This window comes from Piliocolobus tephrosceles, chromosome 17 (genome assembly GCF_002776525.5).
Source record: "Piliocolobus tephrosceles isolate RC106 chromosome 17, ASM277652v3, whole genome shotgun sequence".
NCBI classification, from domain to species: domain Eukaryota; kingdom Metazoa; phylum Chordata; class Mammalia; order Primates; family Cercopithecidae; genus Piliocolobus; species Piliocolobus tephrosceles.
The window spans coordinates 32,412,076-32,438,740 of record NC_045450.1 but is presented as its reverse complement, the minus strand read 5'-3'; the positions used below and the strand labels follow the sequence as shown (position 1 = coordinate 32,438,740).

Below are 26,665 nucleotides of genomic sequence, written 5' to 3'. Positions count from 1 at the left end.
ACCATGATTATAATAAACTAGTAGACTAATTTAGGAGGTACTCACATTTTTGTAATAGTCTTTATCCAAGAATATGGTATAGCCCATCATTTATTCAAATCTTATATTTCTCTTCAAAATTATCTAGGTCTTTTTTCTTTTCCATATAGGCCCACTTATTTCTTAAAAGGAATAGAAAAATGCCTAGCTACATCCTGGAATGGAAGGGACATTTAAGTATAAAATCAAAAGTAGATTTCTGGTTAATATGACCAAGATATATATTTAACTCCTGTTTTTCCTAAAATCCCTAAAATAATAGTGGAAAAAATGTTTAAGGTATAAACCCACTAATAAATCCATTAGGACAAAGAGAACAGGAAAGAGCCTCAGGACCCTGAGACCCAGACACTGCTGGGATTCACGGACATTCCACGTAGGAAGACTGGGTCCAAAAGTTCCTTTCCATTCCCTGAACACTTAGAGAGTTACTATCTGCTTCCAGCTCCCTGATTTTTGAGAGACAAAGGGCTTTTTCTCTGGTTAAAAACACTGTACTCAAGAGTATAAGGCACGGTGGAGAGCAGGAGATACAAGGATTAAACAGTGAATTTGGTTGGAGACTGCATACTTCACAGTGGGATCCCTGGTTCCCTTCCTTCACCCTGCTCTCAGGATATGGAAACAAAGTGTAAGTCCTTTGGTCATGATGTTAGAGATATACTTTCTGGGTAGACTGAAAAGCCTTAGAGAAAAGAATTTCAGATATTGGCATCTGCGGCCTTCTACAACAAAAAGGAGCTTTTGCCATCAGGTCACCTTATAAGTGAATTCATCAAGAATCTTCCTCCTAAACACAGGAAGAAACATAAAAAAAGAAAAAAAAAAAAGCTCAATATCAGTAAGCATCAGAGAAATGCAAATCAAAGCCACAATGAGGTTGGGTGCAGTGGCTTATGCCTATAATCCTAGCACTTCAGGAGGCAGAGGCAGGAGGATCACTTGAGCCCAGGAGTTTGAGACCAGCCTGGCCAACACAGCAAGACTCTGTCTCTACAAAAAACTAAAAAATTAGTCAGGCATGGCGGCATGTACCTGTAGTCCCAGGTACTTGGGAGGCTGAGGTGAGAGGGTCCCTTGAGCTTGGGTGGTTGAGGGAACAGTGAGCTGTGCACTCTACTGCACTCCAGCCTGGGTGACAGAGTGAGACCCTGTCTCACAAACAAACAAACAAACAAAGAAATTCACACACACACACAAAAACAACCCACAGTGAGACACCATCTCACATTAGTCAGAATGGCTAGTATTAAAAAGTCAAAAGACAACAGATGCTGGTGAGGCTGTAGAGAAAAGAGAATGCTTATACACTGTTTGATGGGAATGTCAATTAGTTTAGCCACTGTGGAAAACAGTTTGGAGATTTCTCAGAGAACTTAAAACAGAACTACCATTCAACTCAGTGAATCCTAATACTGGGGCAGTATTAAAAAAAAAAAAAAAAAAAAAAAAGACCACTAGAGCAGGGAGGGAGGAAGGAGGGCAAGGAATGAAAAACTATTGGGAACTGTGCTTAGAACCTGGATGATGGGACCACTTACACCCCAAATCTCAGCATCATGCATATACCCAGGTATATGTATCCCCCTGAATCAAAAACAAAAGCTGAAATAGTAACAAAAGAAAAAGAGAATCTTTGTACCCAAGCACACAGCTTCCTATGAACTTTTTACTCCTTCACTTTTAAAAATTAATAAATAGCTAAAGAATACTGGACATCTGACAAATGCCTCCACATGAAAGACTGAGGGAAAAGCCCCTGAAAGTCATAATGCAGAGGAAAGGAAAATTGAGGAAGAAAAAAACCTCTAGGTGATATCCTCAGAAAAGATAAAATATGACATCCATGAAATATCCATAGGACAGGATACTACGAAAAATGAAAATTTAAAACATGATAGCCAACATGCAAAACTCAATAGAAGAACTGCAAGATAAAAATCAAAGAAATTGCCTCAGGAGGTGTTACAAAAAGACAAAGCAACAGAAAATAAAGAAAAAAAGATAAATGCCTAGGTGAAAATCAAGTATGCAAAATACAATCACCAGTGAATGAGTATGCAAACATGCCATTTATAACACTATGTAGGTCTTTCTTTATAAACTTTCCTCTTTCTTATTTAATATTGAGCACCTACTATGTGAAAGACCCCATGGAATAATCATTATTATTTTACAGAAAGAAAGTATATAAGCCTATATAATAGACCGCAATCTTAGTAGTTAAAGGTCACGAAAGCATGTTGAGGAACAGAAGTATGTTTGTGGTCTGGATGATTTTGTAGAGCTGCCCTTAAAGTCTGGTAAGACCTCAAAGCCCAGTAACCCTGAAAGAAGGAAGGATATTCCAGGCAGAGAAAATAGTGTGAGCAGAGGGGCAGAACCCCACAAAATTCAAGACACCGTAATTATTGTATTGGCTGAAGCACAGAGTGTTTAGTAGGAGAGAACTGTGGACAGAGAGGCTGTTATGACCAGCAGTGAACCAAAGAATGTTTCTGTAATTTAGGAGCTGTGAAGATAATGCTGTGAAGTTCTGAACGGAACAAGGTTTATTCCCAGGTTGGATGTTAGTATAGAGCAGGAAAAAGAGCACTGGACCAACAGTCAGCCAATCTGCCCCTAAAAGCCCAAGGTTATAAGGCAGGTCACTTCACCACTACGGACCTAGCTTTTAGAGATAAGCTACTGAAGTCTAAAATTCTGCACAGGAAATCGCTGCAAGTGTTCAAGCATCTGACTTCGTGGGATCAGATAAACTGGAAAGGTGACAACAGGAATAGGAAGATAGGTAGAGAATAAAACCTTAAGACAAAAACCTTAAATAGAACATATATTAAGAAACATAGCTGTATTGTAGATTAACTGTCCTGAAAATAGAAGCATACTGAAAATCAGAAGGCTACCTGTAGACGATCCACATGAACTTTGACTCCTCCAATTATTCCTTTTTTAAGGGCCGCCAGCATATCTAACATGGGGTTGAACCGGCTACCTCTAAAAAATATAAATAAACAAAATGTACAGATTAACAACAGAATGGTGAATTAATAATCTAATACTAAGTGCCCTTTATATATACAAAGTATTCTACCACCTACTAAGAAGTATACAAAAAAATCCAAGGAGGCCTTTCTTCCTAAGGGCTCACTGCGTTCATGGCAGTGAGACACTTGCACCTTACTTCTTGTATCAACCTACCTTATATTGTCTTCCCGGATGAGAACAAGGAAAAGTGGACGTCCGTGCATTTTCCAATATTGTTTAATGAACTGCAGTGCATTCTGTCAAAACAGAATGAGGTAGGATGTAATGACACAGTATCTAAGATGAACAGGATGCTCAACCATGAGTGCCAAAGAGCCAACAAAATTCTTATGTAGCAAGACAGTTCACAATCCAACCCTGAATAACTTAGACTACTTAGGGGTAGAAGTGCTCTAGCAGGTTCTCTGGGTACATGCAAGTTATGCTGAACACCACTTGGAGTTCAAGGATTTCAAACTTTATTCTTAAAAGTAATCACACTACATTTGTTTTAATGGTTTTTTCCCCCCTTTTAAAAAATTTTAATCTATTTATCTGTTTATTTGTTTAGAGACTGCCAAGGTTGGTCTAGAACTCCTGGGCTCAAGTGATCCACCTGCCTCAGCCTCCCAAAGTGCTGGGATTACAGGTATGAGCCAATGTGCTTGGCCTCCTTTTTTTAAAAAGCCTAAAATATACAGTTCAAGAATGGCCTCAGGGGGAACAATCATGCCAGCCATTCAGAAGATTAACTCACTTCATATTACTAGGGATTTATATTACAGCAGGTGGAGAAGACTGGACTGAATTTATACAGACCATTAGCAATGTAGAGGGAGTTCTTTATTTGACTAATTATCTATCTATCTATCTGTCAATCAATCAATCATCTCAAAGACTTAAATATAATCATCATCATCACATCAAAAACTTATATAATACTTCACCATATGCCAGGCACTATTCTTAGTACTTTACATATATTAACTCATTTAATCCTCAGAACACCCCTTAATTATTATTCAGTTTTACAGATGGGAAAACGAGGCACAGAGGAGTTAAGTAACTTGCCCAAGAACACACAGCTGGCAAGTGGCATAGCCAAGATTTTAACGAATGCAGTCTGGCTCCAGATTTCATGCTTTAAATCATGATTCTAACCTTCTCTGCTCTGTAAGGAGAAAAGGGAGTGAAGATTTTAACTCATGGAGTTATGAGTTAGTTGAGGTTTTACTGGATAGTCTTCATGAATAAAATTATTTTGCTAATTTACCTTTTGTTCAAAAAGAGATAAACTGTCATATGAACATATTTTTCAAAATAGGTCCCCCTGTTTTTCTGAATTGTATCTTTTCATTTCATTTGTAGAAAGGCACAATAAGCAGTCATACAACTGTCTATAAGACAGAGGTCATCTATTATGCCAATGCTGCAAGTAATTTACACTCTCCAAAGCTATGCAGGTGGTTTTAGTGTCATGCTTTACACTGTGTTAACCTAGTATCACAGATATCTGGGAGTACTCAATATAGTAACATATGATAAAATCAGTGGAAACAAAGTCATTCCATTTATAAGGAAGGTGTTCCGAAGCTACCTTTATGTCATCTATCAGCAGGAAAACATCCTGAGACATGTAGAAATCACTTAGGTCGAAAATAATCGGGTAACAAACCACAGTCTTTCCTAAAATGCGATAAATCTGTAAGGGAAAAAGTTTTAAAACAAATAACTAAAGAACATACCAAAGGCAAAGGTGCAGTACTATAAGTCTCAAAAATAAAAACTGATGTTTAATTCTGAATAAGCACATAAATTAATAGCTTGTGACATCCACATAATATTTAAAAATTTTAGTTTCTTGATTGAATCAGTATACTAATAAACTTAAAGCAGTCTACCTCTAATATGATGGAAAAAGACTGTGAGTAAATATTGTTATAATTAGATATTTTACAAAGCTTAGAAAAAATATATTTAGCAGTGAGGTGCTCCTTCATATTTATAAGACATACGATATTATGCAAAATAAGTAAGATTTACTAGCAGAAAATAATACTTTAGATAAGTAGTCTGAGTACATAATGAAAATGAAAAAGGATGCATAGCAGGTCAAACACCATTTCAGTATGTGATATTAGAATCCAAAAACTCTACTTTTTGAGGACATTTCACGAGTACCTTTGATGTACCGAGGCAGCCAATGGGCCTATCTGGCCTTCCGGAGAGTCCTAACTTTTCGTTGATACCCAGGTGGAAATAAGCCTGTAAGACACAAATTTGTAAGTTACAGTCAGGTAAGAATCCATGTCACTTTCTTGTCCCTGAGTATTGCCCTGTTAATTTTTGATCTTTCCAGAGAGAAAGAAGCTAGGGGGAATCCTAATCCAAAAACTTGTAGGAAGACAAGCTAGCCAAAGATGTCAGCTTAGATTTTGGATTACTGAGAGATTTGAGAGCAAAACTTTTGCAGATCTACTTAGCAATATTCTTAAATCTGATATTGTTCTTACACTGCTATAAATATACAACGTGCATGACTCTGATTCATAAAAGAACACAAAGAGGCTAAGGCTTCCTGTATCATTAAAAAAATCTAGTTGTTTAACATTTTTAAAACTAGGCCCATAATCTCCTACTAAATTTCCACCTTCAAGTATTTCCCACCAAGATGAAAATGTCTTTATTGATTTTTTCTGATTATATACATTTTATGAAATATTCAAACCATATACTCAAAGTGAACGTTCCTGTTTATTTTCACAATCCCTTTTGCAACAACTATTTCTCTGGTACATGCTGAAAGGAGTATAGTTTATTGTATGATCCCTAAGGGGCACCAAGAGTATAGATAGGGTTAAAGACTCTTAAAAGTACATCAATAAATATATACTCATATTATACACATGTCAATATGTGTGTATATTTCCATAAATGGGTTCATATAACATATATTCTGTGTCCCATTTTTTAAACTTAATATTGTGGTATTCCAGTTTCAAGATGTTAAAATGGGCTGGGTGCGGTGGCTAGCGCCTGTAATCCCAGCATTTTGGGAGGCTGAGGTGGGCAGATCACGAGGTTAGGAGATCGAGACCATCCTGGCTAACATGGTGAAACCCCGTCTCTACTAAAAATACAAAAAATTAGCCGGGCATGGCGGCGGGTGCCTAGTAGTCCCAGCTACAAGGAAGGCTGAGGCAGGAGAATGGTGCGAACCCAGGAGGTGGAGCTTGCAGTGAGCCGAGATCATGCCACTGCACTCCAGCCTGGGCGACAGAGCAAGACTCCGTCTCAAACAAACAAACAAACAAGATGTTAAAATGAGTCTATACTTTTTCTGTACATTTCTATGTTGAAATGATTGAAGAAATATTAAAATTGAAGGGGAAAGCTGGCCACAGTGGCTCATGCCTGTAATCCTAGCACTTTGGGAGGCCGAGGCGGGTGGATCACCTGAGGTCAGGAGTTCAAGACCTGCCTGGCCGACATGGTGAAACCCAGTCTCTACTAATAATACAAAAATTAGCTGGGCATGGTAGCACACACCTATAATCCTAGCTACTTGGGAGGCTGAGGCAGGAGAATTGCCTGAACCCAGGAGGCAGAGGTTGCAGTGAACCGAGATGGCGCCATTGCACTCCAGTCTGGGCGACAAGAGTGAAACTCCATCTCAAAAATCAATACACAAATAAATAAAAACTGAGGGGGAAAAGTCTGCAGAAGTATTACAAAACAGGGAAGGGTGTCACAGTGGAACAGAAACTTCTGGAATTTCTAGAAGGTTAAAAACAGATAGTCTTGGAATGAATTAGTTTTTCAGTGTCAGAGCTGAGCACTTGATCTAATCAAGAAGCCCCTTTACCTTTTTTAACTCCTATCTCCTGATAAAGGTAGCTCCCATTTTTTTTGTTATTTTAAAAATAATTCAATAAACGTCTTTGGACAGTGTGTCATTATATCTGCAGGATAATTTCCTAGACTTGCTGGATCAAAGAGAATACATTCTCCTTGAAATATAATGTAAAGTTGGTCACCCTCTAGAAATAATGTACCAATTTATACTGGTATTAACTGTGTACAGGCCTTGCCACCTTCTTGGGTCAAAATAATATTTTGTTTTATCTTTTAAACTACTATATTAAAATATTTTGTGGTTCAGCATTTTCTAATATATTTAATGACTATTTGTATGTTTTGTAACTTTTTTCATTTGTTCCCTTTTCTATGGGGGAATTTGGCATCCTTTTTTGTTTTAAGAAATCTTGGTATATTAAGAGTATTGCCCCTTAAATACTTTGCCCAGTTTGCTCCTCTTCAGTGTTGTTATGAAATGTGAGAATGACTGCACAGTAGGTGGAATCTCATTTCAACATGTGGTATTTCAATATAAACATTTTTCTACTAGGAAATTTCACAAGCACCTTTGATATGCCAGGCTGTTTGCTATATTTAGTTATACAGTATTTGTCAATCATTTCCTCAATGGCTTTTTGGCATTGGTATCATTCTAAAAATGGACTTCCCTTCCCAACAGCTAAAACATATTCTCCTATTTTTTATTCTAGTGCTTTTATATTTAAATAATTTTAAGTTTTCAATTTTTGATCTGTCTGCAATTTATTTTTACATTTAATGAGAGAAATAAATCTAACCTATATTTTCCTAAATGGAAAATCAAATCAACTATCTCTACACAATCTAGTGATTGTGATTTGGACTGATTTCACATAATAATTTCATTGTATACAAAATTAGTGGTGTTGCCAGAGCTCTCTGTTCACTGACATAGTGCACACATCTATGTGAGAGTTGGGGTTGTATCTCTTTCTCCTTTCAAGTTGTACATTCCTATAGAACAGCAGCCCAAGTTGGCACTGTGCCTAGTATGTAGCTGGTGCTCAGGAAATACTTGATAGATGAATGAGGGAGCAACTGAATATTCTCCTGAGCCACATGTGCTGTGAATATTGATTCTGGAATAGCAGTGATTTTAGACAAAGTCAACTGGCCAGAAACGGTGCTTTATAAGCATTATGTTGCATAGCTGCACTGAAACCACAGCACATAACACTAGATGCAGCCCCCTTTACCTCATATATTAATAGTTTCAAATTTTCAGAAATAAATGTATAGTAAAATGTGTTGATCTAGGTGGGTTTCTTTTAAATACTACTCTTTGTTACAGTAAAAGGATTCTCCTTAACTTTCTGAACCATGGTATGGCAGGTCTGTGACTATTTAGTGCTCCCCACATTCCAGGGTGCATATAACACTGCCCCCATGTTGTACACATTCATAACATTTAGTGCACCGAAAGACATAGTAGTGACCAAACTATCCAGAAATACAGAAGTACTTCATACTAGGTCTGTACCATAGAGCAGAATTCTGTATTCCGATCCCCATGAAGCAAATCACACTACAGTCATCACATTATGAATATTAACCACATGCTGTGTAAAAGCCCTGCTCTCAGCTGTCTGCCTTCACATCCTCTTCAGTGGGCTGAGGGAGGGAGTGGCTTCTCAGAAGAAAGGGAGCAACTGCTAGCATAAGAATATGTGCATCAGCTAAGATTTGAGGGAACACCTTTACTTTGAAAAGGCAGACTTATAAGGAGCAGAATACTAGGTAATATATCTTAGAGGATGAATTCCAAAGAGTAGCTACTTAGGAACACAGACGCTACAGCTACAACCAAAAAACAATCTTCCATCTCAACACATGCATAGGAAGGTCGGCTCTTGCTCACAAGTCTGTCTTTTTAGCCACATGACACCAAAATTGCAAGTCGTTTGTTACACCATCTTTAAAACAAGATATAAAATAAGCCAGGAACTGTTTTAAGTCTTCACTTGCTCTGTAACAGAAGGCCTTCTACTGCCTCTGATTCCACAAGCACTTTGTGTGAACATCTATTATAACAGTTATCAAAGTGAACTGTAATTCACTGTTTTTTTTCTGTCAAACCAGTAAACTCAGAGGTCACTGAGAACAGGGACAAAGTCATTTCATCTGAGTGTCCTACACAGTGCTCTGCATATAGCATGTGTTTGTTGCTGAATGAATGAATATCACATTCAAGTCATCTGCTCTCCATGTTAGCCTTTTAAATCTTGATTGCATGTTGTCTGGTAGGATATAAACTCACCTACTATTAAAATAAGTTGCTAATATTAATTAGACTAGAAAAAACAGATTTGGGTTAATTTGTTTTAAGAGTATGTTTATCAAAGAATAAGCTTTGTGGCGTTCTCTAGAGCTTTCAGCAGGAGAGCATAAAAGTGTATTAGCAGCCGACAGCCTGCAGCTAAATACTAAGAGCACAGCGTGGGAGCCGTAGATTTTGGCATCCTTCCCTCTCCTTCCATGTTGCTTCCACTCCTTGCCTTGTAACATTATGTACATCTGGGTATGAGTTTAAATTGTTACCTACTCTAGGGATCCTTGTATTTTCAGCTTTATCTCTTGGCAGGGTGGCGGTGGTTAAATTTATTAGAGAGGGTGTAAGGACTCTCCAAGACCTGGTGCTCTTGGCGACCTGACACCCAGGTTCTGGTTTGTGTTGCCTAATGTCAAGATCCAGCCCTGATACCAGAGTCCTGCATTTTCCCATGTAATATGTACCCTTCTTCTCTAAGCCTTCATTTTTGTGTTATAGCAACAAGACTTTGACTACAACCATTTATGTTAAGCTAACAAACTTAATCATGTCTTCTTGAGATATACTGTTATAAAGACTTCTACTACACACTGAGCAGTTTGTTCTTATGTTGTTTTTAACAATTACTAAATAAAAATGGCAGTTTATAAATCAGTAGTCGGTGGGAGTCAATAATGTCCTGTCTCTAATGAGCAAGAATATTCACAAGCATAGGCAATAACAGATCCATCTACAGAGCAGTGCATGCAAAAGGCCTCAAACGTTACCTTTTAATTCCATCCCAAATATGTATGGAACTACATCAATGATACATACAGATGTTACTTTTACTTTATAATTGCTTTGAGACCCAGCAAACCAAAGGGGCTAAAATTACTTCAGACACCAAACAGGAAGGCAAGAGAAAAAAGGAAAGTAGTAAATATCAAAAATATTTAGGTATGAGAAGGTTTTTTTTTAAACAAACCTTCTCACATCTAAATATTTTTTGATGATCAAAGACGAAAAAATCAAAGATAAAAAGAGGAAAAAATCAAATCAAAATGTAAGAATACATTTTGATAAAAGAGAAAAAAATCAAATCAAAATATAAGAATAATTTTATTTCTATTAAAATTTAGACTAACTTGTTGTTTAACTGCTCATCCTAGGTTAGTAATAGAGTTCAGAAAGAAGTAGAAATCAACAAGACCTATAAACATAATGTACACACACACACACACACAGAGTGCAAAGTTTTTTTTAGTAACAATTTCCACTAAAGTGAACTTCTCCATTTAATTAGAAGCTTTTGGATTACTGGTCTTATACCAGAATCAGATTTTAACTGTGTGACTTGTCTGTAAACTAAGTCCAGCCATCAAGCTCTAGTACCTCTACAAAGTAAGGAAAGAAAAAGGCAGAATCACTTACTTTTACAAGCTCCTGCTGAGGCCATATCTGAATGGGTTCTACTTGTTGAGGAGTTTGAGTTTGAATACCATATGTGTTCAGAAAAACTTGAAGTCTAAATATCATAGGGAAAAAAAGAGATGATTTTAGAAAACACATTTACAGTTTAGGAAGCAATGGAGGAGGAGGATAAAAGGGAACATGCTAACTTGGAGGGCATTATTAATTTGTTAGTATTAGCAATTTGCCATCTGCACTAGACTTCAGAGGTCCTTATGGATCCTCCACGAAGCATCAGATGGAAACATGAGGGGCTGGCAGGGAGGGTAAGCACTGATTTTGGTAATCCCATGTGTTTGCACAAATTTCTCAAAACTACAACCCAGGCAACACTGGCACTGGTCACAGTCTTTAATATTCACAACTAAAACAAAATTATTTTTAAACATGAAAAGAATAATATGCTGGCCATTTAAAGTGACATTAATGATATCCCTGAAAGCCTGTAAAGGAGTTTCTGAAGTTAATATCTTCTACCATACTCGATATTGTAAACATAAAGCAATCATTTCCCCTTCCCTCCCCACAAAAAAACACACCACCCACTTGGATTTCATACCTTTGGCTTTCTGCTATAAGTGCCACATGAACTACCAAATCATTTTCCAGTGGGCCCTGTAATGCAGAATAAGGGAGGGGGAAAACATTTTAAAAGATCTGGTCATCATCAGCTACAATGAGAATCAAGGACAATATTAACCATCTCTAAGCAGTTCATTAAAATGATGGGCACTAGCTGGCTCTCAGCGGCCACCTTTCTTCCTTGCTTGCCACTGCCTACTAATCAATTTGATGGTGTAGACAGAGTAATGGAACACCAAGGAATGGAAAGCCGTAAACCTCATCACTACCACAGGGGCTAGCCTGTCAGGGCTATTTGGAATGATGCATAAGAGTAGTTTGGGGACCGAGAGTCATTTTCCATCATTTAACTCCAAAGGGAAGAGGAGGAACTAAAAATAAAAACCCAATTTATGTATTCTCTGTAAAAAAAAAAAAAGACCATGAGTTAAAATTGTTCATCTGACATCTTAACCACATATAAGGTTATTCCCTTTCTTGTTAGCCAATTTTCCTTTGGCACCTTCTACATCTAAATAGCTTTATTCTAATAGATAATTCTTATAATACAGCATGAACTACCCAGTTGACTATGTAATTAACATTATGTTCATTAAATACAAGCTGTTGGACTTAATAGTTCTAATCAAAGATAGTGTTGGATATTTGCTACTCATTTTTTGTGTGATAAAGATTCATTATAACATGTATTATACATGTTAAATTGAACCCAATTTTGGAACCTGTATATAATTAACAGAGAACATTAAGAAGCACCAATAAATTGTAGTATTAGGGAGCTCTGAAAATACTGATCAAACATAACTCTTTTATAGTAATGAATCCAACAGTCCCAATAACATGCTGTAAAACATTTGATTTATCATCAATCAGTTCCTCTCTATAGTATTCAATATGCCACTGAAATTTATGTATGATGGAAGGCAAGAAACACCAGCATACATATATCAGCAGTAAATACCATACAATCAAAGGGATGGTTCCCAGAATCATCGTGAAAGTGCCATTTCGGGCAGACTTTCATTTGATTTAAATGAATGTGCAAGAGAAAATGTGATTTAACAATCCAACAAAAACAAATACCCATTTAAAATTTTATAAATTCTGTTTTTACTTGATAAAGACCTTATAATTAAATGTTTCTCAAAAGGATGAGAAAAAACTTAAGTTTTCAAAGCCTCATCAAGATTTCTAACAACAAATGAAAAAATTAAGCTCTATTTCTCTTGGATGAGATCTAGTATTTACTGCTTTAAAAGGAAGAGTAACCTTAGAATAGGCCATTATGTACAATCTTCAGGACAGTTATGGGATTCTTAAATAAAAAGCAAATGAAAACATACTAGAATACAGATGATATTTCAATAACAATAAATAAGGCAACTTACAGATTGTAATTGGCAAACTGGAATCTTCTTTTTGAATCATAGGTCTGTTTAGGATATTGTTTCCACTTGTGTAACAGAGTACTCAGATCTAAAATGGTCACTACACATGTTGAATCATACTGAGCATCTAGTTAGGTGACTACTAGAGGGCTGAAGAGCTCTTTGATTGTAAAAACTAAGCATTTCAGATAGTCTGGTTCACAAACCATCTACCACAATGAGCTTGGACTTAGAACTCCAGCCCAAGTGGGACTCTTTGCCCCATTCACCACTGAGAGAAAGAATTCAGCTCGGACAGTGCCACTCCTAAAACTCTCTTCCTTTCACTGCCAAAGTTGAAACCATCTGTTCTGTTTTTACCATTTTCCTCAAACCACCACTATTGGTTTCTTTGCTTGTTTGAGACAGGTTTTCACTCTGTTGCCCAGGCTGGATTGTAGTGGTGTGATCCTGGCTCACTGCAGCCTAGACCTCCTGGGCTCAGGTGATTCTCCTGCCTCAGCCTCCCAAGTAGCTGGGGCTACAGGTGCGCACCACCACACCTGACTAATTTTTATATATATTTTTTAGAGGCAGATTTCACCATATTGCCAAGGCTGGTCCTGAACTCCTGGGCTCAAGCGATCTGCCCACATTGACCTCCCAAAGTGTTGGGATTAGAGGTGTGAGCCACTGCATCCAGCAAACCACCACCACTGTTGTTCAAAACCCATTAAGTCTCTCTGATAATTTCCTAATAGTAATTAATACCTTCTTTTCTGAATGGCATTTTTCCTAATAATATTATAATACTTTATGCTCATAGGTCACAGACAAACACACACACACACACATATATACACATACTCAAGCCCTGTGTGGTACTAGTAATCTTCATTTTACAGACATTTGTTGACTCATTCATCTGACCAAGAGGACACTAATCCACAAGACTCCATGTTAGAATATGAATATGATCCAATGTCTCTCCTTGAGGAGTTCAGTCTACTAGGAGAGATTGATAACAGATAAGTTTTCACACACGTGTTTACTATCACATAAAAGTATTTTACTGGTATCTTTCTTTGGCAGATCTACCTCATTAAAAAAAAAAGTGACTGCAGGACATGACATTCTGTGGATATACCATACTTTATTTTTAAAATGTTTATGTTGATGGACATTTAAATGGTTTCCAATTTTTCATTTCTACAGAGAATATAATAATTGTGGCCGGGCGCAGTGGCTCAAGCCTGTAATCCCAGCACTTTGGGAGGCCGAGACGGGCGGATCACGAGGTCAGGAGATCGAGACCATCCTGGCTAACATGGTGAAACCCCGTCTCTACTAAAAAATACAAAAAACTAGCCGGGCAAGGTGGCAGGCGCCTGTAGTCCCAGCTTACTCGGGAGGCTGAGGCAGGAGAATGGTGTAAACCCAGGAGGCGGAGCTTGCAGTGAGCTGAGATCCGGCCACTGCACTCCAGCCTGGGCGACAGAGTGAGACTCCGTCTCAAAAAAAAAAAAAAAAAAAATTGCCCCTATCTCAGAAAACTGCTGAAGATTTAGGGAGAGAACAAAGTGCTAAGCACAGTATTTCACACAAAAACACTCAATAAAGGGCACTAATTCTTGCTGTAGTTGCACATTTGCTTTATTGTTATCTTCATACCTATCCTTGGACAGCTGTTGCCCTCCTCCTTGTCTAGATTTGCTATAATGGCTATGTTGCCCTAGATCCCATTGGCTTCCACCATTCTAAGACATTTGGATTATCCATCATCCTATTTTTTTATATGGCTAGTTCTTCCCCAAATGATTCTGAACATCTTTTTAAAGACATCCTCAGGTGACTTAACACCTTCTTTAATGCTATGGTCTGAATGTGTATGTTCCTCCTGAAATTCAGGTTGAAATTTTAATCCCCAAGGTGATGGTATTGGCAAGGGATAAGGGGCTGCGGAATGGAGAGGGGTGCTTTGGGAGGTAATTAGGTCATGAGGGCAGAACCCTCATGAGCACGATTGGTATCCTTATAAAACAGGTCCTGCACCCTTTCCATCATGTGAGGACACAGAGAGAAGGCACCATTTATGAACCAGAGAGCAGGCCCACACCAGACACTCAATCTACCAGCACTGTGGTCTTGGATCACCCAGCTTTTAGAACTGCGAGAAATAAATTTCTGATGTTGATATGCTACCCAGTTTATGGTATTTTGTTATAGCAACCTGAACAAACTAAGACACTTAGCTACTACCCATTTTTTTTCCTTTCATTTCTCAAACATAAGACTATAACTATGTCCTTACCTTTCTTGCCTCTGAACTTCTGCCCTCTACAATCTATCCTGCCCTGTCTTTAGAGATACATAATCCTAACACAAGTCTATGGTCACATATTCATTCTATTCATTCTCTTTCTCAAATCTCATAAACTCTAGTAGCTTTAAGCTATTATCTCTAAGTGTCATAGGATCCTTGGGGTGTCACTTTGCCAGCCAGAAACCTCTGTGGCCCGTGGAGCCTTCTACTTGAATATTGTCCACACCAACTGGGCTTGTTCCACCCACGTAGCCTGGTAGGCTGTGCTCAGCTTGCACTACCAGCCTGGATCCCACACTTGCCAAGGATGAGCCAGGCGTGGGGTAGTGAGGGGTATGTGGGTGAGCAATGTGATGAGCCGGGCAGAGGGGGGCGGTGCATGTTTCAGCCTTGTTTGTGTTACAACTCTTTCAGTCCTGCCAACTTGGTGAGTCCCAAGTTCTTGTCCCATGTCCAGGAAGAATGAGGTACACAGACAACTAGAGGGTGAGCAAGGCAGAAAGGAACTTTATTGAGTGACAGAATAGCTCTCAGTAGACCCAAAGTGGGTAGCTCCTTTCTGCATGCAGGTCATCCCAATGAGTCAAGGAGACCTGAAGACCTGAAGTGGGTAGCTCTTTCCTGCAGCTGGTAGTCCCTACGTCTGGCTGAGTCTGGGGGTTTTTATGGGCTCAGAAGGGAGGAAGTGCATGCTGATTGGTCCATGGGTGGCCATGGGTGGGCCTGGAAAAAGCACAAGTTCTCACTCTGGGCTGCAGACTCCACCCAGGGGTGGCAGCGTGGCCCTCAGGCTTTAGGTAATCCCTGGTTTGAAGGTGGAGTTTCACCAGGGACCCGCCACACCTGCTGCCCAGGAGCCTGTTTGCTTCCTGCCATCATTAACATGCTGTCCAGGGTGCCCAGGCTGTTTGTGCCAAGGGGTACCTGTAGGCCCATGATAAGCTGCCCTTAGCTCCACTGGCCTCCCTTCTGTGCTCAAAGCCCAGAGGGGGCTGAGGCAGCAGGGGGTTGGCATGTCAATGCAGCCCTGAGCTGATGCACACCCAGCTGTGTTGCATCAGCACCCAGGCTCAATCACAACTTTGTTCCATACTGCAGCAGGTGCCGAGAGTGGGGAGAGGCCAGGGAATGGGAACAGGCACTTCTGAGCCTGTGGGGGCCGGGGGCTTCCCAGGCCCCCATGAGTACAAGGATGCCTGGGTCTGGATCTGCGGCTGGACAGCTGCAGCTGCACCTGACAGCACGGGGCTCCTGCCCCACCAACTCAGTAGGGAGTGGGGCTCCTGCCTGCTCCTGGCCCCCTCTGGCTCCATGGAGTGTGCAGCCCTGGCCACACTTCCCCTGCTGCAGCTAGTGTCCCTGCAGTGGCTGCTCTAGTCAGGTTGCCGCCGCTATTATAAGCAGATGTTTCCATGTTTATATTTCTAGTCTTGACCTTTCTCTTAAGTTTTAGTTCCCACATTTTAAACTGTTTTCTGGACATTTTCTCTTGGCTATTTCCAAAGTTAATAGATCTAAAACTCAACTCCTCATCATCAACCCCACCTCCATCCCAAACAGGTTCTTATTCTTTAATCGTCATTCAATGGGTCACTCTAGCTCAGAACCTCAGAATCATCTTTGATGCCTCTCTTTTATGTAACCTCCATATGCAATTAGTCACCAGAATCCTATGAATCCTTCCTTTGCACAGTATCTTGAATGTTGTTTTCTTTGCATTTCCATAGCAATGTTCAGGATTTAAAAGTAGCAACAACAGCGAACACTTTACATAACTATACTCCACATGCCAGGAACTGTTTCAGTGCTTTATCAAACTATTATCCCATTTTACAGGTTTAAAACTGAGACAATTTAGTTTAAGGAAGTTTATCCAAGAAACTTTAAGCAATTTAAACTTAAACAGAAAGTTTAAGCAATTTATCCAAGGACACAGACCTAGTGGAGCTAGAATTCAGACTCAGGCGGTCTGACTGCAGATTCCGTGTTCATAATCACTCACTTATCCTGCCTCTCAAAGAGCAGAAAGAAGACAGACTTTAGATTGAAATATCTACATACAAGTCCTATCTTGTCACTTCCTCTAGCAATGATCCTGCTCATCTGATGGGTGCCTTAGATTACTCTGGACAAAATTGACCTGATCTCCATCCTTAAATCTACTAACTCCCAAAGCATTCCTTATCTCTATAAGGCCCCATATTATGAGCTCATTTGCTCTGGCCAAAAAAAATGTGTAACTCATCCTAAATTCCTTTTTCCTTCAAACCCCATAACCAATAACAGCAAAAAAACCAAAACAAAACAACGACCAAAACTGAGAACACTTATTGAGAATCAGGTGGCTATATTAAATTATATACTCTTAAACACCCCTATTAGGTAGGTTACTATACTTATTCTCATCTACTGATGAGAAAACTCAGGCAAAGAGTGGTTAAAAAACTTATCCAACATCATAAGCTAATACATACAGCTATTAAGTGGCAACATGGAGATTCAAACATGCGCAATCCAATCTACTTCTTATCCATTATAGTATACTGTCTGCCTCTGTGACGTGCTGCTAATTCACCAAGTCGTCACCTTGGCTCTACCTCCAAAATATGTCTCAAACATACCACTTCTCTCCTTCTCCACTGCTAATACCACCCTACTTAAAGTAACCATGATCTTTTGCTTGGTCAACTAACTGGTCTACTTACCTCAGTCTTAAACCCCATTCCACCCATCCTGAAAACAGTAATTAAAAAGTGTAAATCAGATCATCTCACTACTACTACACCCCACCCACATATGCACATGCATATGAACACTCTGCCTAAAACTCTCCAGTAACTTCCTGTAGAATGAGAAGAAAACTGCTTATCAGGCCCAAGAGGCCCTCCATGATCTAGCTCTGGCATGCTTGCCTCTTCTTTCTTATTCTCTCTTCTCTTCTTCACCATGTTTTAGCCACCCTGGGTCCTCTCTGTCCCTTGAACATGCTAACTATGTTCCCATCAAGTGCACTGGTTACAGCTGTCTGGTATGTTTTCTCCTCTAGGTTGCAGAACGAATGCTCTCTGGTCATACAGGTCTCAACCATCATCCCTGCCACACAGGACTCCTCTCTCCACCATGGCCAAAGTTGTTCTCCTCAGGTATCTCCAACCCCAGTCTACCACTTTACCTTATTTTGTCTGTCTCATAGTACCTGTGCGATACAGAAATTATATCATTTATTGTTATTCATTCCCTTCAGAAAGTAACTCCCTGAGAGCAGGGAACTTGATCTAGCTGGTCTACTGCCACCTCCCCACGCATGGAACATAGTAGTCATCCTTACTATTTGATGAATGACTGCCAGGGCAAGTTTCTCAATTCTTTGCTTATCTGTAAAATGGGAAAAATATTTACAGTGCCTACTACAAAAGGAGAGGATCAAACAAAAGAGGGCAAGTAAAATATTTGCAAACTTTGATCTGTTACACAATGATACTATTATTTGCTGTGTGACTCATTATGTCACTTAACCTCAATAAGCCTCAGTTTCCTCATCTATAAATTGGGAATAATAAAAATATCTATTTCCTAGGTTTATGAGAAGAATACATAATATATAAGCATTTAACACTGGCATAAAGTAAGTGAGCCATCTATCAGTGCCAGTAACACAATCACAATCCTGGGTCACTGCAATAGGCTTCCTCAGCTTTCTGCTCCACACCTGCCTTTGCCCGTTGTCTGCACTTTATGGTCAGGTTCATTTTCTTGTATCAATGATTTGCACAAAGGAGGTGGTCAAAAAATATTTCTTGAATGCATGAAGAAAGGGAAGAGAGAAGAGTTAGTAAACAGATATAGCAATATTTAGGATATTACCACTCTACCCCAAAACTAATGTTTCCCAAATAAAGCCCAAACTTCTCGAGGACTTTTACAACTCAGGGATGACCTACTGTTTCCTGTTGGTCTCCCATCTGTTTTAGAGCACTCCATCAAAAAACAGTTCACTCATGTCCATCTCACGTTTCTGTCCACTGTCCCTTTACATTTGGACTGCTCTCTCCGTTCTTTTATCTATCCAGATCCTGACTCACTCTTTTAACCTAGTCTCCTCCCAAACTCCCCCAAACATCAGGATATCCAAATATCTTTTGTCCCTACTAGAAATAGCTGGCACTGCCTGTATGAGACACTTGGCACGAGTCTTGGATCACTTCATGCCATGCCTTTGAAAGCGTTATTTAGCTTTTAGAATGTGTATGAATGGTCTGTGAAACTACAGGGGCCCCTCATGCTTACTTTTCTCACTTAGGATGTATGTAGGCCATACCTCGTACTATAAGAAAAGCAATTGTTATTCATTTGATGGTCTGGAAGAAGAACTTTTTTTTTTTTTAGTATTGCTGGTTACATTCATTAGCAATACACAAATATTCCCTTGAGAATACCCAACAAATGCTTGCAAATGTAAACACGGATATTTTTAACAAAATAAAATAATCAGTAAAATGTACACATTTATATACACTATAAAAGAGTGTACAGGTCAGAGTAACAATATGACTGAGGACCAAAACCCTGCAGTGAGACACATTCTCATTCAAAATTTTCATTTCTATAAAGTCAGATTGTGTTTTTCTAACATTTTTTCATTGTAATAAAACCCCCACATAATCTAAATTTAATGTCTTAACCATTTCTAAGTGTACAGTGGAAAAGGAACTTTTATAGTATAACCTCTCTATAAGCTGGGCACTAACTATATTAATATTGCAACTCATCATGCTCAAAATTTAAAACTACAGTAATTAAGACACTGCAAGTCTACCTGTCTAGATTCTAGTTTTAAAATTACTCAAATCAGGTCAAAGTAGTAAAGCTAGGAGATCTGCAGCTGGAGGCTATAAATAAAACACTGTAATCTAACTTTCAAAGGGCACACAGAGAAAACTTAATGTGAATGTGCCCTAATAGTGTTCCTTTTCCTTGTTCTTTTTTTCTAATTTAATTTTTTCAATAGATAATTCATTCATAAGGTTCAAAAATTTAACAATTATGAAAAAGTTTTCAGTGACATGTCATTCGCATCTGGGGCCTTCATCCCCACAGTTTCCCTCCATCTAACAACCAGTCACTGCTATGATTATTTATGTCTTGCTCTACAGTTTCCTCATGCCTACAACAGCAAATGCAAATACATATTCTTATATTCTTACGTTTCTACACAAAAGTTACTCTCAGCACCTTTTTCTAGTTAATAATTATATATCATGGAACTCTTTTCATATATTAACACATAGAACACGTCCTCATTTTCACTCTGCTTGGTATTCCATTTTGTAGATGTACCATATGTATTAATGTCATCTTTACACCATTTTAATCAATTAAGGCTAGTCAACCTTTTATACTAAAATCTCTGGAAATGGTTATGGTTATATAGTGGCACCATTAAATATCAAGTTTTAATTTTGCTTATGAGAGTAGAATAAGCACTCAAACTAAATCATTCAAAGGCATTGCTACCACTGGATTATGTGGGTAACTAGAAGACTGTTATAAGAAAAAATCAGTAGGTTTGGGTTTGGGGAGGGGGCAGTCAGAAGTGTCTGAGTCTTTTCTAGGAGGGTGACACAGAAAGAAGCACAGATGTCCATTTACAACATGTGGAAATACATGACAGCTTGTAGATAAGAGTTATGTCATGGGATTGCTGGGTCAAATGGTATTTCTGGTTCTAGATCCTTGAGGAATTGCCACACTGTCTTCCACGATGGTTGAACTAATTGTGGCATTGTTCACAATAGCAAAGACTTGGAACCAACCCAAATGCCCATCAATGATGGACCAGATAAAGAAAATGTGGCACATATACACCATGGAATACTATGCAGCCATAAAAAAGAATGAGTTCATGTCCCTTGCAGGGACATGGATGAAGCTGGAAACCATCATTCTCAGCAAACTAACAGAAGAACAGAAAACCAAACTGCATGTTTTCGTTCATAAGTGGGAGTTGAACAATGAGAACAAATGGACACAGGGAGGGGAACATCACACACTGGGGCCTGTCGGGGGGTGGGAGGCTAGGGGAGGGATAGCACTGGGAGAAATACCTAATGTAGACGATGGGTTGATGGGTGCAGCAAACCACCATGGCACATGTATACCAATGTAACAAACCTGCCCATTCTGCACATGTATCCCAGAACTTAAAGTACAATAAAAAAAAAAAAAGAATTATCTCATTATGTTCTTGGTTACAGTTGTTTTGTAGTCTGGTTTGGAATGTTAAGGAATTAATACATCTTGACAGCTTGCTATGTGCCATATGTTACTCAAGAGCTTTGTTGTGTATTCTCACAAGAACTCCCATTGTAAAGATGAGGAAACTGAGGTGGAGAGCGGTTAAATAATTTGTCAAAGGTCACACATCTAGTCAGTGATAGAGTTTAACCTGACCACACGTATGTCCAGGTCTGAAGTCAATATGGCACATGTCACAGTATGTATTTCACAGATTATGTGCTGCTTGCTGTAGTTGGCAGAGATCTCTAGAGAAACAGGAGAGAGAGGAAGGAAGAAGAAAGAGATTTGTCATATGGATTGGCTCACACAATTACGAAGGCAGGCAAGTCTCAGGATATACAGGTGAGCTGGCAATCTGGAGACCCAGGAGAGTTGACGGTTTAGTTCCAGTCTGAGTCTGAAGGCCTAAACCCAGGAAGGCAGACAGTGTCATTCCAGTCTGAAGACTGGCAGGCTCAGATCCAGGAATAGCTGATGTTTCAGTTCAACTCCAAAGACAGGAAAAAAGCCCATGTCCCAGCCTGAAGGCTATCTCACAGGGAGAATCCTCCTTTTCCTCAGTGGAGGGTCAGCCTTGTTCCTTTCAGACTTTTAGCTGATTGGATGAGGCCCATTCCCATTAAGGAGGGAAATAAGCTTTACTCAGTCTACTGATTTAAATGTTAATTTCATCCAGAAACACTATCACAGAAACACTCGGAATAGTGTTTGACCAAATAGCTGGGCAGCCTGTGGTCCAGACAAGTTGATGCATAAATTAACAATAACATGGGTGCAGGAACTTGTTACATTCATGGGGAGCAGAGTCTGCAAAATTCCACCAACAGTCTCTTCTTCAGCCACCTGAGATTAGGTTTTAAGAAAACTCAATTCCAAGCATTGTTTACAAAACACCTATTTTCTATCTGCTTTTTTTTTTTTTTTTTTTTTTTTGGTGACAGTTTCCCCTCTGTTACCCGGGCTGGAGTGCAGTAGCGAAATCTCAGCTCACTGCAACCTCTGCCTCCCAGATTCAAGCAATTCTCATGCCTCAGCCTCCTGAGTAGCTGGGATTACAGGCACGTGCCACCATGCCTGGCTAATTTTTGTATTTTTAGTAGAGACAGGTTTTACCATGTTGGTCAGGCAGGTCTTGAACTCCTGACCTCAGGTGACCTGCCCAACTCAGCCTCCCAAAGTACTGCGACTACAGGCCTTATCTGCTTTTTGATAGAATATAGTTCTTTAGTTCTTGACAAGCAAATATAAAAATGACTGCCTTTTCTATTAAATCATATAGCATGTAAAGTTCATAATTCTTATTTTTGCAATTGTACTGAGCCCTGGTCTAAGTAGTTCTATTTTTAATATGTCCTATATTGCATAAAATAATCTACTGTGTCTGGCTTACATAGGTCTTTTATTGAAAGAAAGGCAAGGGAGGAGGGAGAGAAGGAAAGAAAAAGGAGCCAACAAATAAATGGGTCCTCCAAGGCTGGTCTTGCCTCAAGGGCAGTGTATTTGAAACATTCTATGCCTCTGCTTTGGGGCCTTACAGAACACTCATTTATGCTCATTAGACTTCATCAGTAGGTCCTGCCAACATCCAGCATTTTTTCATTACACTCATTTTTCAGCAAAACCTCATTAGCTGAAGATATCAGGCAGATGCTTTACACATCTCAATTCCAACTGGAAACACTGCACCTCCAGTATTTTTCCCATAGGAGCCAAGTAACAGGCTACAGCAGTTTGAGCACAGCCATGTCCTGACTGAGACACACTGGCATCTTGTTCTGACATTTCCAATCAAGCCAAAGCAGCAACATGTGAAAATTAATAGGAAAGCAGAGGAAAGTTAAGTAGAAATATCAGAGGAATAACAACATCAAGCATGGTTAAAAAGCTAAACTTGACTCAAGAGTCGACTTGGCCTGGGAGAAAACGGTCCTTTAGGCCCTGTGTATTTATATATTGGATTAGTGATTACATAAGCTTTCTATTTAAGAGGAAAACAAATGAATTTTTAAAAGTATTCCCAGACCTCAAACACACAGTTTCAAACACCGAAATGAATAAATCAGGCAATGTTTTTTGACAGCAGTTCTTTCAATGACTGCGATTATAGTGGAAGAGAATACCGAACACTTTTTCACAATGAATTGATTTGTAAAACTGTTTTCACCCCTTTCTAAGTACTTGCTGTAACTGGTCTTTCTATATTTTTATCTTAAGGAAAGGACAGTGCTAACAGTCTTGCTTACTGCCTAGAAACGATGCCAAAATGGCCACATAAACCCAGGTGGAGAAACTCTGACCTATGGTGTTCTCATAGCTTTAATCATGACAAAGGGGAAGAAAAAATGATGAGAACCTCATAGAAACACAACAGGAAAGATCAACAGCAGGAAAGATGAGTACGATGAGGGTGGAACAGAGCAGGAAGAGGCAGAAAGGGAAGAATAGATTCCAAGAATCTAGTCATTTAACTCTCAGGTTTTTTGGTCATTTAGAAACACCTCAGGCGGTGGGTTACAAGCAAAGAAAGGTCCCTAGTTGTAAACCATAAGAAACCAGGTTTTAGAATCATGGGGGAAAAAGAAGCAAGTCCAGTAAACCAATGTGTTTTTAATTTTTCTCCTTTGGGTGCTTGTACCAATGGGATCTGTTCCCTGGGATTTGAGTTGAAAATGTCAGAGATGGGAGGGGGGGCATTTCTATCATTTGGCTGTAGGAGGGGTCTATGAGAGAGACTAGTGGCAGGACTACATTTCAGCCAGAGCAGCACAACTATTTTATATGCTGAAAATCTACTTAAGATTTTGTCTGAAAATGGGCTTTCCTTGATAAAATCAGTAATCCACTTGATGGATGAGAAGACTGAGGCCCACAGAGGGGAAATAGCCCAGGTCCTTTTGCAAGTTAGTGGCAGACCCAGAAGCAGAATCTGTTTCTGGACTGACTTGGTCTAGAGTTCTCTTCGCTAAGTCAGGCTGCTGCATCTTACCGGTTGTACCATAAACTTTTCATTTCACTAGAGAATTGCCAAGTGCACCATTCCACTTAGGAGAGGAAATGAATACAAAGGCCATATGAGAAGTTACTGCAGTGTGAAAGCCACCTAAGAAGAGATGCCCTGGAGGGGAAGGGCACAAAAACCTGCTCTACTTTCCTTTTGGCACTTGACGATCATCTGAATGATAAAAAGACCGGGCTGGAAAGACAATGCAAGGGCCAACTTGAGGCAAGATTTATCATCACTGGGTCAAACCCAACAACTACAGAGGCACCCAACAGGCTCTAGAATCCACCAAGCCTTTAGCATCGCAGAGCCATCTTCACTGAGTTGAGGCCAAACTGTTTCTAGTGAGGATTCACACAGGGGACCCAACTGCAGAGGAGATACTCTACCATCACTCTTTGCAAGTAAACATAAAGGTTTTCTATATCAATGAGATAATCCAACACTACAATTTGTATACTAGAAAGGTTTCTGCTAGCGAGAAACCTTTGAGAGTTTGCTAATTTTTTCATGCATCCAGACTTAGTAAGCAGTAGGATGGCAGAAAGATGAATGAAACATTTTCTCTATTCTTTATGAACTCACCATGTAAGACAGAAGACAACTACATATGGAGTTCAATAGGATATTAAATACGATGCTCTTAATGGGCACTTTGAGGGCAAGAGAGGGAGCATCCAACTTAGCCTCAGGGAATTGACAAGGACTTTATAGAAAAGGTATCTGAGCTGTTCTGGAAGATAAAAACTTGCCATTAATGAATTGATTCAGTTAATAGTTATCATTTACTATGTGTCATTAAGACAATAAAATCCTCTAATTAAACTTACATTTCAGTGAGAGAGACGATTAAATTTATACAAATAAACATAATAAAAGCAAAGGATAATATATTACAGTGAGTGAAGACAGAGGCTACTTTAGATTGATGGTCAGAAAATAACTCTCTTAGAGGGTGTCATTAAATCTGAGACTTAGAGACAAAAAGGAGTGTGCTAAGGTCTGGTAACAGGCACTTCGGGCAGAAGCAAAAGTGTGCAAAGGCCCTGAGAAGGAGAGAGTCTGAAGTGCTGGAGAAACTGAGAGGAGACCAGTGTGTCTGGAGCATAACAGGCAAGAAAAAGAGTGACAAGAGATAAGGGTGGAGACAGCTAAGGCCCCACAGGGCCCTACAGGCAACAAGGCATTTGGCTTTCATCTAAGTGGAATGAAAATCTATTAAAAGGGTTTCAAACAAGGAAAAGACTCAATATAATCTACATGTCTACAACAATAGTAATAAACACATATATAGTACTTATATGGGCCAGGCCCTGCCTAAGCACTTTACATACACATTAACTCACATGACGGTGGCTCTCTTGCTGCCATATAGAGATGACTTACACGGAGCAGAGTAGACATATCGAGATTAGTTGGAGCCTGCAGTTGAGAGATGATGGTGACCTGGACTATAGTGAAGTGAAGAGGTGGGAAGAGGGAGCTAGGGAAAACATTTGGGGACTATTTAGAAAACAGAATTCTGACAGGACTGGATTTAGAAGAGAAGAGGAGAGGCAGGCAGAGAGGAATCAAAGATTACTTCTATGCTTTTACAGTGTTTAAAGGAGGAAGGAGTGTTCAATTGTGCTGAATGTCTTCGAAGTCAAATAGACTGGCATCTGAAAAGAGATCACTGGAGTTATCAACTAGGAGGAGATTAACAACCCATTGCATCTGGTTTTTGTAGAGTGGCAGTGTAAGAAGCCAGACTGTGCATTACAAGGAGTGACTGAGAATTGAGGACATGAAGATGGTGCAAGCATTTTTCTAAGCTGCCTGAAAGGGAAAGAAAGAAGGGAAGTAAAACAGGCCCTTGACAGAGGTGAATAGCTGCAGAGCACTTAAATACAGTCAGGGAAAGAAGTAAGTAGAGAAAAAGGTACAAAATATAGAGGAAAGAATGAATATCAATTGGAACAGCTGAAGGTAGAGGGAAAAAAGCTGGGTGAGTTAATGCCTGGGGATGGAGGTTTTTCTTAGTCTTCTGGGATTCAGAGGAAGAGATCCAATTGTAATTAGAGGCAATGATCTTAGCATGTATTACAATCCATTAGCCTAATTTTAATTTTATTTTTATAAACGCTTCTGAGAAATTAAAGCTCCATCTCCCACTTTGCACAATTTTGACAAGGAAGGGCTCATGTTCTGCTCCATAGGGTTATTCATTCTTTGTTGCCATATTAAATTCATATTCTTGGGCTGAATTTATAGTTTCTTCTGATTAATGATATGATTAGGAGCCATAATCAGTGTCCAGATACCTGACCATGTTACAGTGTCCCTCTCAATTCATCTTCATAAATCAGTTGGTTCTACAAACCACAGGCTCCCATAAAAGATGTTTTTAAATAAGGTTGGGGAGACAATAA

The 26,665-nt window shown here is 39.3% G+C and overlaps 1 protein-coding gene across 1 annotated transcript in view; it reads right to left on the bottom strand.

The window, feature by feature from the left end:
* The window catches only part of PHKB (phosphorylase kinase regulatory subunit beta), a 218,480-nt gene that overhangs the window by 35,387 nt on the left and 156,428 nt on the right, over nt 1-26,665 (bottom strand). Inside the window, exons 15-20 of the mRNA XM_031934443.1 lie at nt 11,244-11,299; nt 10,646-10,739; nt 5,248-5,331; nt 4,664-4,768; nt 3,241-3,323; nt 2,946-3,036 (exon numbers count right to left, since the gene is read on the bottom strand). Of these exons, the coding sequence (XP_031790303.1) occupies nt 2,946-3,036; nt 3,241-3,323; nt 4,664-4,768; nt 5,248-5,331; nt 10,646-10,739; nt 11,244-11,299 (513 nt within the window). The remainder of the gene's footprint in view (nt 1-2,945; nt 3,037-3,240; nt 3,324-4,663; nt 4,769-5,247; nt 5,332-10,645; nt 10,740-11,243; nt 11,300-26,665) is intronic.